The following is a 12,388-nucleotide window of genomic DNA, read 5'->3' as shown; positions in this document are numbered from 1 at the left end:
GGGGGAGCTCTCGAAAAAGCGGCCGCAGAAGACAACTCATATTAGGGAATTGGTGTCACTTCGTTGCTCTCTAATGAAGTGTAGACATCCCTCAGAATTTTAAAATGTTTACTGTCAATGAAGGTGATATACCAAAGGGTTCTGGTCCAAATTATCCTGACCATGTATGACCTAGACTTGTCCCAATCATCTGCGATGGGTCATCGCTCCAACCGTGTATGACCTAGACTTGTCCCAATCATCTGCGATGGGTCATCACTCCAACCGTGTATGACCTAGACTTGTCCCAATCACCTGTAATGTGTCATGACTCCAACCATGGTGAGCCCTTCCACCAGAAGAGGTAGAGGTTCTCCCAACACCTTGGTTTTACAGTCTTTCCTCATCATGACCATGGGCAATAAGAACCTGGTACACACAGACAGGTGGATGGTCCCGTTCCTCCAAGCAGCAGAAGGAACAACTTCTGGATGACCTTAGAGAAGTTCCAAGGTGAGGGGGTCATCGCTCCAACCATGGTGAGTCCTTCCCACCATCAGAAAAGCTCTTGTAAATGTTATCCTGACCTTGTATGACCTACACTTGTCTTAGTCACTTGCGCTGGGTCATCACTCCAATTGTGGTGAGCCCTTCCATCAGCAGAGGTAGAGGTTCCCCCAACACCTTGGTCTTACAGTTTTTCCTCATCATGACCATGTATGACCTAGACTTGTCCCAGTCATCTGCGATCGATCATCACTCCAACCATGGTGAGTCCTTCCACTATCACAGGAGCTCTTGTAAAGGTTCTCCCCTCACCTTAGAACTTCTCTAAGGTCATCTAGAAGTCGTTCCTTTTTCTGCATGGAGGAACAGGAACCGTCCACCTATCTGTGTGTACTCGGTTCTTATTGTCCATCGCTCTCTCTGAAAAACTTCCCATCCGCTCTTTATTTAGACATATTTACAGGTTTTCCTCATCATGACCATATATGCCCTAGACTTGTTCCAGTCATCTGTGATGGGTTATAACTCCAACCATGTATGACCTAGACTTGTCCCAATCATATGTGATGGGTCATCACTCCAACCATGGTGAGCCCTTTCACCATTAGAAAAGCTCTTGTAAAGGTTGTCCCCTCACCTTGGAACTTCTCTAAGGTAATCTAGAAGTTGTTCCTTCTGCTGCATGGAGGAACGGGACCTATCCACCTATCTGTGTGTACCAGGTTCTTATTGCCCATCACTCTCTCTGAAAGATGAAAGATCCACTGTTCAGTTAGACATCTTTAGACAGTTTTACGGTTTTTCCTCATCATGACCATGTAAGACCTAGACTTGTCCAAGTCATCTGTGATGGGTCAACGCTCCAACCATGGTGAGTCTTGTTATCCTGACCTTGTATGACCTACACTTGTCTTAGTCACTTGTGCTGGGTCATCACTCCAATCGTGGTGAGCCCTTCCACCAGAAGAAGTAGAGGTTCTCCCAACACCTTGGTTTTACAGTTTTCCCTCATCATGACCATGTATGACCTAGACTTGTCCCAATCATATGCGAAGGGTCATCACTCAACCATGATGAGCCCTTCCACCATTAGAAAAGCTCTTGTAAAGGTTCTCCCCTCACCTTGGAACTTCTCTAAGGTCAACTAGAAGTCGTTCCTTCTGCTGCATGGAGGAACGGGACCGTCCACTTATCTGTGTGTACCCGGTTCTTATTGTCCATTGCCAACTCTGAAACATGTCCCATCCATGGTTCAGTTAGGCAGTTTTAGGCTCCTCGTTGCCCATTCGTAGCCATCATTTTGACCACGTAGTGATGGTCTAAGGTTGAGCCGGGACCTCCACACTGGAGCTCACCCCAGATGTTCTGTCCCACTTGTGTAGAACTGGCCACCGGGACAGGAAGTGAGAGTCATCCCGTAACCTCAATAAAGACCTGATGAGGTTCTTCTGATACTGATGTCTGCTTCATGATTGAGTTCACCTGCCCTCGTGACACAAGAGAAATGTGGGGAGAAATACCCCCAACAAGAGCACAGAACGTCACAGAGCAACACCAAAATATGTTCCGATCTGTAACGTTTATTCTTTGTGTTCCCAGGAGGCAGCGGAGCACAAGACTCCCACCTTGACCGCACACCAAGTCCTCGAGATGGACAACAACTGCAGTCATGTGACAGAAAAAATATTAAACCTCGCCCTGGAGATCATCTACCTGCTGTCCGGAGAGGTGAGGAGGATTCTGGGAGGTCACATGACACCGTTCTTATGTCTACCTATAAGGTCTTTTCATGCCTGCCTTGACCTATGTTGGGGGTGTTATATGGGACTGCTGATCATACTTATGTTACGTTCCTTTCTTGTTTTGAAGGATTATATGATTATGAAAAAGTCAGGCGAATGCGTTACGCGCGTCAAGTATTTATCAGGGGGGCGAAACTGCAGCCGAAACTCCACCCCGCCTCACGTAGCCGAAAAGAATAAAGAGCAGAAGATCCTGGAACTCACCAGCAAGATCCTTGAGCTCCTGACGGGAGAGGTGAGCGGTACCGGGAGTTCCGGGACGTGATCCGGGAACAGACAAGGGGTGTGTCTGGATGGTGACTGTATCATTGTGTGTGTCAGGTTCCTATAAGGTGTCAGGATGTCTCTGTCTATCTCTCCATGGAGGAGTGGGAGTATCTAGAAGGACACCGGGATCTCTACAAGATTGTCAATGTCTATTTCTCAATAGGGTCGGGGGAGTTTAGAAGACGGTAAAGAACTCTGTGAGGTTGTCAAGACGGAGAATTGCCAAACCTTCACATTGCAAGGTAAGAGGAGACAGAGAGAGCAGTACGGAGGGAGGCTCCGCCTACATCCCCCATCATCTGATACACACATAGAAACAATGTATTCAGTCAGTGTGTGTGTTTCCTACAGATGGATCCAGTAAGAGGAACCCACCAGAGAGATGTCCCCGCCCTCTGTACTCCCGGGATTCCACCCAAGAACACCATATGCCCCCCCACCATTATCAGGTTGGTCTCGTCAAACTTGGAGTTAGTCTCTACTAATTCATTAGCTGAAATGTTCTTAATTTCGTCATCAGAGCGAACTTCTTCTCGATATCAAAGTAGAAAATATAGAAGAAGAGGCCTATCCAGTGGTCTACCATCCATGTAAGGCAGAGGACATTCCATTGGAGATCGGCACAGGTGAGCATCAAATATGACTCGTCTCCACAACAACCCCCTCACTTCTCCCGAAGGATGAACATCATGGGTCTCGTTGGGGAGTTTGTTGCCACGTCTTTTCATGGTGGGCCACCAGCCGAATGATCTCGGGACTGAATTTAATTCGGGACTGAGTGCAGATCCCTAACATTCTTCCTCGAGTGATGTGTGCTGAGGATTCTGCAGTTTATCAGAGTCTTGTCCATCTCAGGAGGAACATCAGATGGAGTCCATCGCCAATGGAGATGTTTTGGACTTGTGCTGACCTTAGAAGGTCAAATCTATCATCTCCATCCACCAACAAATCCAAAACACTCTACAGTTTGCTTTCTAGAACCTTTACTGCTTCAAGGAAGGGGTTGAAACCCAATTCATCAAGAAGTCCTATCTTGGCATTTCTTATTGTAGGCTCCTAGTATTCACACACGCATAGGTAAAGATCTTCTGGTCTTCTTCACAGCACACAATGGTGGTATTGGTTGCAAAGTAGAGTTTGAAGCTACGTACAATGCAGGTCATGAAGCCCCATGGCCACAGGATGTCTAGATAGATGACCAGGTGGCACCTATTATAGATACTTCAGTGATGGTTGGTAGAAAGACTTTTGTGGCTTCATCTAGTGCTCCCCATTTGGCCCACCATGCTCGAGTAGACTCCTCAACAGTCTGTAAGGCTGTTCCTGACTTAATCACACCGGTCAATAGTAAAACCCAAGTGGGATTGGGTTCCGTTGTGTATTTTCTTATTCTTCTATGGAGACCCAAAACACGAGTTTCCAAGTTTCTTTAGTCATCACTAGAGGGGTCCCCAGCAGGAGGAAGGAGGTCCTGATTCCTCTATATGAGAGCTTTCCGAGTTTGGTGTTTGTATGAGGTCATTGATGACCTTGAACAGGAAACAATTGACAGTTGGTCTTTTCTTCTTCTCTTCCCAGCCGATGGAGGTGATATGGAGAAAGCCTCCGAGGAAGAGTCCTTCTTATCTCCCGAGTGTAAGACCGAAAATGAGGACTTCACAGATGATTCTTCGACAGAAAACCCCATCACTACAAATCTACGGGGAGGACTTCACCGGACGGGTAGAGTGCCAGATCCCTCACATCCCGAAGAACCTTCTCCTGATGTATCTAACACCATCACCCGAGATGTCCATCACCACGCAGAGAGGTCCCAGGATCCTTCTTTTCCCGGCAAGTCCCCGGGCAGGAATGAAGTCCATCCACACGGCGACTCTGATAAAAGTGTCATGCCGACTACACGGATTGCCGTGATAGAGAGGCCCTTCGCCTGCCCGGAGTGCGGCAAGCGATTCGCCCAGAAGCCAGATCTTGAGGAGCACCAGAAGATTCACACCATCGAGCGTCCCTTTCCATGCTCCGAGTGCTGGAGGAGCTTTTCGCACAAGTCAGACCTTGTCCGCCACCGCCGGACTCACACCGGGGAGCGGCCCTTTACCTGCTCGGAGTGTGGAAAGTGTTTTGCCCAAAAGTCGGTCCTCAACCAGCACCACAGAGTCCACAACGGCGAAAGGCCCTTCCCCTGCGACTACTGCGGCAAGTGCTTCAGCCAGAAGTCCATCCTCACCAAGCACCTGAGGACTCACACGGGCGAGCGCCCGTTCCCTTGCACCGAGTGCGGCAAATCCTTCTCTAGGAAGTCCATCTTGGTGGCGCACCAGCGCTTCCACTCCCAGGAAAAGCCGTTCCCTTGCCCCGAGTGCGGGAAGTATTTCCGACACAAGTCCCACCTGGCTGAGCACCGTAAGATTCACACGGGCGAAAAACCTTTCCCGTGCTCGGAGTGCGGAAAATGTTTCCGGTTTAAATCGGATCTGGTCCGGCACCTGAGGATCCACTCGGGCCTGAGGCCTTACCCCTGCCCGGAGTGTGGGAAGTGCTTCAAGCACCGGTCCGACCTCACCATCCACCAGAGGATCCACAGGGACGTCAAACCTTTCCCTTGCACGAGCTGTGGCAAAACCTTCGCGCAGAAGGCCAACCTTCTCAACCATCAGAGAACTCACTCTCATTGAAAGGAGAAAACTTTATTTGTAGGGCGTTTTTCATCCAAAGAGGACAAGTCCTGGCCAAAAGCACAATTCAGCAATGAACCTGTACAATGTTAGTTGCCCACATCCGTTTTCATTTTGTTTTGGACGTTGTAGAAGGAAAAGTTACTGGCTTCTCCGTACCACCAACTGCTCCTCACACAAGACGCTGAGCAACCTTAAAGGAGAACTATGGGGTTAAGGCTTTTCCCCATTGTTCTCCTAAGGGTAGCGGGAGGACACAAACTAGCGTCCTCCCGTCACCCTAGGCTCAGTATATAGGGAGCTACAGCTATACAGAGTATACTGAGACGCCGCAGCTGAAGCGGATCCCGACAATTATGTCAGGCTCCGCCCAGCTGCGTGAGTGACAGCTACCTAGAGGCGGAGCCAGCTGTACCCGCCCCCTCTCGTTCCGCCAGTCGGCGCTGGAGGATCGGAGCGGGGAGAGGGGAATCCAGCCCCTGCCCTGTCACGGCAGAGAGCCGTGACCGGGTCGAGAGGTGAGCGAACGCCGGTATATGTTCGCTCACCTCCCGATCTACTGAGCCGACCTGTGACAGTCTCATTGTCACAGGTCGGCTAGAACTATGAGGCGAGTGACAAGCCCCTCCCCCCCCCTCATAGTTCTCCTTTAATAAGCAATTAGAGACTGACCTTCAGCTGCTAGGAGCTGCTCTGTAGACATTATCCTTCAGTGCAGGCACTGCTGTAGGTCAGCACCCAACGCCCCTCCCCCTATAAAACAGTTGACTCAGCAGGTTTTATGTACATTCACTGGTGGTGATGTCACCTCACAGTAATGGATAGTCCGGGGGATTCTAGGACATCAGCAATGTCTATAGAGCCAAGGTGGTGGGGTGGCTTAGCAATGAGAGGTCCTGCGTTTGAAGCACTGGGGCCCCCGGGTATCGGTTCCTCCAAGCCTTCGTCTTCAGAACTTGTAGGCTGGCCCCACGATTGTTAGGCGTTCCTCCTCCAGATGCTCATGGAATCCAAAAACACATCAGTAGGCCATTTGGTTCTTGGCCCACGTTGGTCCTACCGTGTGTGTCGGTATTATCACGGTGGGGACATTAGATTGTAAGCTCCTCTGGTGCTAGGATTGTGCTTCCGCCATGTCTGTGACCGGACTCTGTTGGTTCAACATAAATACACAAAATAAATTTTAGCCTACAACAGAAATGGTGGTTTCCTCCTTCTTTCTTGTCCAGTGACCCCGAGGTGTCTCTGGGAGGTCCTCTGAGCTGTACACGCCTCGGACCTTTCTCAGCTTCCCATCCGCAGTCTGTAGAGTCATGTTCCCGGCCACGGCTCCCCATGGAGGAGGGACTACTAACCTATGCCCCCCCCGGCATCAAAGGGTTGAGGTCTGCCAGAAGGTAACCCCCATAACTCTACTGATGGTCCTCGGGATTTGTGGTGTTCCTCCATCACAACTGACTTGAATGACAAAGTTTTAGAAAATGTAAGAATTTCCCTTCAGGGGGTTGAGGTGCCTTGTAGGGTCTGGGAACTATAACCCATGGTGTGTGTGTGTGGTGACTGGTTTCCATGGTGTGTGTAGGGTGCTGGGACTGTCCTCCATGGTGTGTGTAGGGTGCTGGGACTGTCCTCCATGCTGTGTGTAGGGTGCTGGGACTGTCCTCCATGGTGTGTGTGGTGTTGGGTCTGTCCTCCATGGTGTGTGTAGGGTGTTGGGTCTGTCCTCCATGGTGTGTGTGGTGATGGGACTGTCCTCCATGGTGTGTGTAGGGGGCTGGGACTGTCCTCCATGGTGTGTGTAGGGGGCTGGGACTGTCCTCCATGGTGTGTGTAGGGGGCTGGGACTGTCCTCCATGGTGTGTGTAGGGGGCTGGGACTGTCCTCCATGGTGTGTGTAGGGGGCTGGGACTGTCCTCCATGGTGTGTGTAGGGGGCTGGGACTGTCCTCCATGGTGTGTGTAGGGGGCTGGGACTGTCCTCCATGGTGTGTGTAGGGGGCTGGGACTGTCCTCCATGGTGTGTGTAGGGGGCTGGGACTGTCCTCCATGGTGTGTGTAGGGGGCTGGGACTGTCCTCCATGGTGTGTGTAGGGGGCTGGGACTGTCCTCCATGGTGTGTGTAGGGGGCTGGGACTGTCCTCCATGGTGTGTGTAGGGGGCTGGGACTGTCCTCCATGGTGTGTGTAGGGGGCTGGGACTGTCCTCCATGGTGTGTGTAGGGGGCTGGGACTGTCCTCCATGGTGTGTGTAGGGGGCTGGGACTGTCCTCCATGGTGTGTGTAGGGGGCTGGGACTGTCCTCCATGGTGTGTGTAGGGGGCTGGGACTGTCCTCCATGGTGTGTGTAGGGGGCTGGGACTGTCCTCCATGGTGTGTGTAGGGGGCTGGGACTGTCCTCCATGGTGTGTGTAGGGGGCTGGGACTGTCCTCCATGGTGTGTGTAGGGGGCTGGGACTGTCCTCCATGGTGTGTGTAGGGGGCTGGGACTGTCCTCCATGGTGTGTGTAGGGGGCTGGGACTGTCCTCCATGGTGTGTGTAGGGGGCTGGGACTGTCCTCCATGGTGTGTGTAGGGGGCTGGGACTGTCCTCCATGGTGTGTGTAGGGGGCTGGGACTGTCCTCCATGGTGTGTGTAGGGGGCTGGGACTGTCCTCCATGGTGTGTGTAGGGGGCTGGGACTGTCCTCCATGGTGTGTGTAGGGGGCTGGGACTGTCCTCCATGGTGTGTGTAGGGGGCTGGGACTGTCCTCCATGGTGTGTGTAGGGGGCTGGGACTGTCCTCCATGGTGTGTGTAGGGGGCTGGGACTGTCCTCCATGGTGTGTGTAGGGGGCTGGGACTGTCCTCCATGGTGTGTGTAGGGGGCTGGGACTGTCCTCCATGGTGTGTGTAGGGGGCTGGGACTGTCCTCCATGGTGTGTGTAGGGGGCTGGGACTGTCCTCCATGGTGTGTGTAGGGGGCTGGGACTGTCCTCCATGGTGTGTGTAGGGGGCTGGGACTGTCCTCCATGGTGTGTGTAGGGGGCTGGGACTGTCCTCCATGGTGTGTGTAGGGGGCTGGGACTGTCCTCCATGGTGTGTGTAGGGGGCTGGGACTGTCCTCCATGGTGTGTGTAGGGGGCTGGGACTGTCCTCCATGGTGTGTGTAGGGGGCTGGGACTGTCCTCCATGGTGTGTGTAGGGGGCTGGGACTGTCCTCCATGGTGTGTGTAGGGGGCTGGGACTGTCCTCCATGGTGTGTGTAGGGGGCTGGGACTGTCCTCCATGGTGTGTGTAGGGGGCTGGGACTGTCCTCCATGGTGTGTGTAGGGGGCTGGGACTGTCCTCCATGGTGTGTGTAGGGGGCTGGGACTGTCCTCCATGGTGTGTGTAGGGGGCTGGGACTGTCCTCCATGGTGTGTGTAGGGGGCTGGGACTGTCCTCCATGGTGTGTGTAGGGGGCTGGGACTGTCCTCCATGGTGTGTGTAGGGGGCTGGGACTGTCCTCCATGGTGTGTGTAGGGGGCTGGGACTGTCCTCCATGGTGTGTGTAGGGGGCTGGGACTGTCCTCCATGGTGTGTGTAGGGGGCTGGGACTGTCCTCCATGGTGTGTGTAGGGGGCTGGGACTGTCCTCCATGGTGTGTGTAGGGGGCTGGGACTGTCCTCCATGGTGTGTGTAGGGGGCTGGGACTGTCCTCCATGGTGTGTGTAGGGGGCTGGGACTGTCCTCCATGGTGTGTGTAGGGGGCTGGGACTGTCCTCCATGGTGTGTGTAGGGGGCTGGGACTGTCCTCCATGGTGTGTGTAGGGGGCTGGGACTGTCCTCCATGGTGTGTGTAGGGGGCTGGGACTGTCCTCCATGGTGTGTGTAGGGGGCTGGGACTGTCCTCCATGGTGTGTGTAGGGGGCTGGGACTGTCCTCCATGGTGTGTGTAGGGGGCTGGGACTGTCCTCCATGGTGTGTGTAGGGGGCTGGGACTGTCCTCCATGGTGTGTGTAGGGGGCTGGGACTGTCCTCCATGGTGTGTGTAGGGGGCTGGGACTGTCCTCCATGGTGTGTGTAGGGGGCTGGGACTGTCCTCCATGGTGTGTGTAGGGGGCTGGGACTGTCCTCCATGGTGTGTGTAGGGGGCTGGGACTGTCCTCCATGGTGTGTGTAGGGGGCTGGGACTGTCCTCCATGGTGTGTGTAGGGGGCTGGGACTGTCCTCCATGGTGTGTGTAGGGGGCTGGGACTGTCCTCCATGGTGTGTGTAGGGGGCTGGGACTGTCCTCCATGGTGTGTGTAGGGGGCTGGGACTGTCCTCCATGGTGTGTGTAGGGGGCTGGGACTGTCCTCCATGGTGTGTGTAGGGGGCTGGGACTGTCCTCCATGGTGTGTGTAGGGGGCTGGGACTGTCCTCCATGGTGTGTGTAGGGGGCTGGGACTGTCCTCCATGGTGTGTGTAGGGGGCTGGGACTGTCCTCCATGGTGTGTGTAGGGGGCTGGGACTGTCCTCCATGGTGTGTGTAGGGGGCTGGGACTGTCCTCCATGGTGTGTGTAGGGGGCTGGGACTGTCCTCCATGGTGTGTGTAGGGGGCTGGGACTGTCCTCCATGGTGTGTGTAGGGGGCTGGGACTGTCCTCCATGGTGTGTGTAGGGGGCTGGGACTGTCCTCCATGGTGTGTGTAGGGGGCTGGGACTGTCCTCCATGGTGTGTGTAGGGGGCTGGGACTGTCCTCCATGGTGTGTGTAGGGGGCTGGGACTGTCCTCCATGGTGTGTGTAGGGGGCTGGGACTGTCCTCCATGGTGTGTGTAGGGGGCTGGGACTGTCCTCCATGGTGTGTGTAGGGGGCTGGGACTGTCCTCCATGGTGTGTGTAGGGGGCTGGGACTGTCCTCCATGGTGTGTGTAGGGGGCTGGGACTGTCCTCCATGGTGTGTGTAGGGGGCTGGGACTGTCCTCCATGGTGTGTGTAGGGGGCTGGGACTGTCCTCCATGGTGTGTGTAGGGGGCTGGGACTGTCCTCCATGGTGTGTGTAGGGGGCTGGGACTGTCCTCCATGGTGTGTGTAGGGGGCTGGGACTGTCCTCCATGGTGTGTGTAGGGGGCTGGGACTGTCCTCCATGGTGTGTGTAGGGGGCTGGGACTGTCCTCCATGGTGTGTGTAGGGGGCTGGGACTGTCCTCCATGGTGTGTGTAGGGGGCTGGGACTGTCCTCCATGGTGTGTGTAGGGGGCTGGGACTGTCCTCCATGGTGTGTGTAGGGGGCTGGGACTGTCCTCCATGGTGTGTGTAGGGGGCTGGGACTGTCCTCCATGGTGTGTGTAGGGGGCTGGGACTGTCCTCCATGGTGTGTGTAGGGGGCTGGGACTGTCCTCCATGGTGTGTGTAGGGGGCTGGGACTGTCCTCCATGGTGTGTGTAGGGGGCTGGGACTGTCCTCCATGGTGTGTGTAGGGGGCTGGGACTGTCCTCCATGGTGTGTGTAGGGGGCTGGGACTGTCCTCCATGGTGTGTGTAGGGGGCTGGGACTGTCCTCCATGGTGTGTGTAGGGGGCTGGGACTGTCCTCCATGGTGTGTGTAGGGGGCTGGGACTGTCCTCCATGGTGTGTGTAGGGGGCTGGGACTGTCCTCCATGGTGTGTGTAGGGGGCTGGGACTGTCCTCCATGGTGTGTGTAGGGGGCTGGGACTGTCCTCCATGGTGTGTGTAGGGGGCTGGGACTGTCCTCCATGGTGTGTGTAGGGGGCTGGGACTGTCCTCCATGGTGTGTGTAGGGGGCTGGGACTGTCCTCCATGGTGTGTGTAGGGGGCTGGGACTGTCCTCCATGGTGTGTGTAGGGGGCTGGGACTGTCCTCCATGGTGTGTGTAGGGGGCTGGGACTGTCCTCCATGGTGTGTGTAGGGGGCTGGGACTGTCCTCCATGGTGTGTGTAGGGGGCTGGGACTGTCCTCCATGGTGTGTGTAGGGGGCTGGGACTGTCCTCCATGGTGTGTGTAGGGGGCTGGGACTGTCCTCCATGGTGTGTGTAGGGTGTTGTTATCACTAGAGGGATCCCCAGCAGGAGAAAGGAGGTCCTGTTTCCTCTATATAGATCTTTAGTCCCGCCCCCTGAGCTACATCACCAACCTCGTCTGCCAACACCACCCAAGCCGCCCTCCTCACTTCATCCAAGGCTTCCTATTCCCTCGCCCCCTCTCCTATCCTCTGGAACTCCCTACCTCAATCTGTCCCGCTCTCTCCTACTCTTCAGGAGAGCCTATCGGGAGCCTCAACCTAACAACTGGACTGTCACTGTACGGCTGCAAACAACTAATCGACCAAGTGGATCATAATCGATGATGGAAAACGTCAACTCTTTCCAATCATCGATTAGTTGACTTTCGATTAGTTGGCCTCTGCTCGCGCCGCTTCTTATCCCCAACTCGCTGCTTCTCCTCACGGACCCGCTGCTGCACGCCCATCCACGATCAGCACGATCAATCAAGGCGGAGCAGGCATGGGGGGGTGGGGCGGGGGCAGCTCCGGGAGACTGCTCAGGTAAGCCTGAACTTTCCTCCCACATAGTGCTGTACAATGTACTGCTGGGATTTGTAGTCCTCTACAGCTCATTCCTCACAGTTATTACCATTTCTATCACCAGCCCTTGCATCTTAGATTGTAACATGACAGAGCGGGGTCAGTGCACGGTGAAGCGCACAGCGCGCAGAAGTCGCCAACTGTCTGCAGAGTCAATAGCTACAGACCTCCAAACTCCATGCGGCCGTAAGATTGGCACAACAACAGTGCGTAGAGAGCTTCATGGAATGGGTTTCCGTGGCCGAGCAGCTGCATCCAAGCCGCACATCACCAAGTGCAATGCAAAGCGTGGGATGCCGCGGTGTAACGCACGCCGCCACTGGACTCTAGAGAAGAGGAGGCGTGGTCTCTGGAGGGACCAATTAGCTGTTATAGCGGCAAAGGGCGGAGCCAACCCAATACTGAACCCTCCGGACTAAGACTGGGATGCCATTAGAGTTCATGTGCGTGTAAAGGCGTCCCAATACTTTTGGCAATATAGTGCATTTCCCGCACGTTTCTTATTTATTGAACACAATCCGAACGAACGATTTCACACAAGAAAATAAATCTTTTATATATAAACAAATCTGACACAATATAAACTATGATACTTGGGCCGGACCAATCAGAAGCCG

At 54.4% G+C, this 12,388-nt stretch overlaps 1 protein-coding gene and 1 long non-coding RNA gene across 2 annotated transcripts in view; both read left to right on the top strand.

Annotated features, from left to right (window-relative positions):
- The window catches only part of LOC108801584 (oocyte zinc finger protein XlCOF7.1-like), a gene marked incomplete at its 5' end in the record, with an annotated part of 65,728 nt that overhangs the window by 8,199 nt on the left and 45,141 nt on the right, over window positions 1–12,388 (top strand). The window contains 5 exons of the mRNA XM_018573476.1: window positions 592–749; window positions 2,086–2,204; window positions 2,356–2,523; window positions 3,076–3,181; window positions 4,134–5,106. Coding sequence (XP_018428978.1) covers window positions 592–749; window positions 2,086–2,204; window positions 2,356–2,523; window positions 3,076–3,181; window positions 4,134–5,106 — 1,524 coding nt within the window. The remainder of the gene's footprint in view (window positions 1–591; window positions 750–2,085; window positions 2,205–2,355; window positions 2,524–3,075; window positions 3,182–4,133; window positions 5,107–12,388) is intronic.
- On the top strand, window positions 2,773–3,105 carry LOC108801588. The gene is made up of 3 exons (XR_001942156.1): window positions 2,773–2,797; window positions 2,907–3,004; window positions 3,076–3,105. It is a non-coding gene; the product is annotated as an uncharacterized LOC108801588 (long non-coding RNA).

This window comes from Nanorana parkeri, unplaced genomic scaffold (genome assembly GCF_000935625.1).
Source record: "Nanorana parkeri isolate BGI_ZX_2015 unplaced genomic scaffold, ASM93562v1 scaffold2394, whole genome shotgun sequence".
Lineage (NCBI taxonomy): Eukaryota > Metazoa > Chordata > Amphibia > Anura > Dicroglossidae > Nanorana > Nanorana parkeri.
Note: the sequence above shows the minus strand (reverse complement) of the source record. Positions and strands in the feature narration are given on the sequence as shown.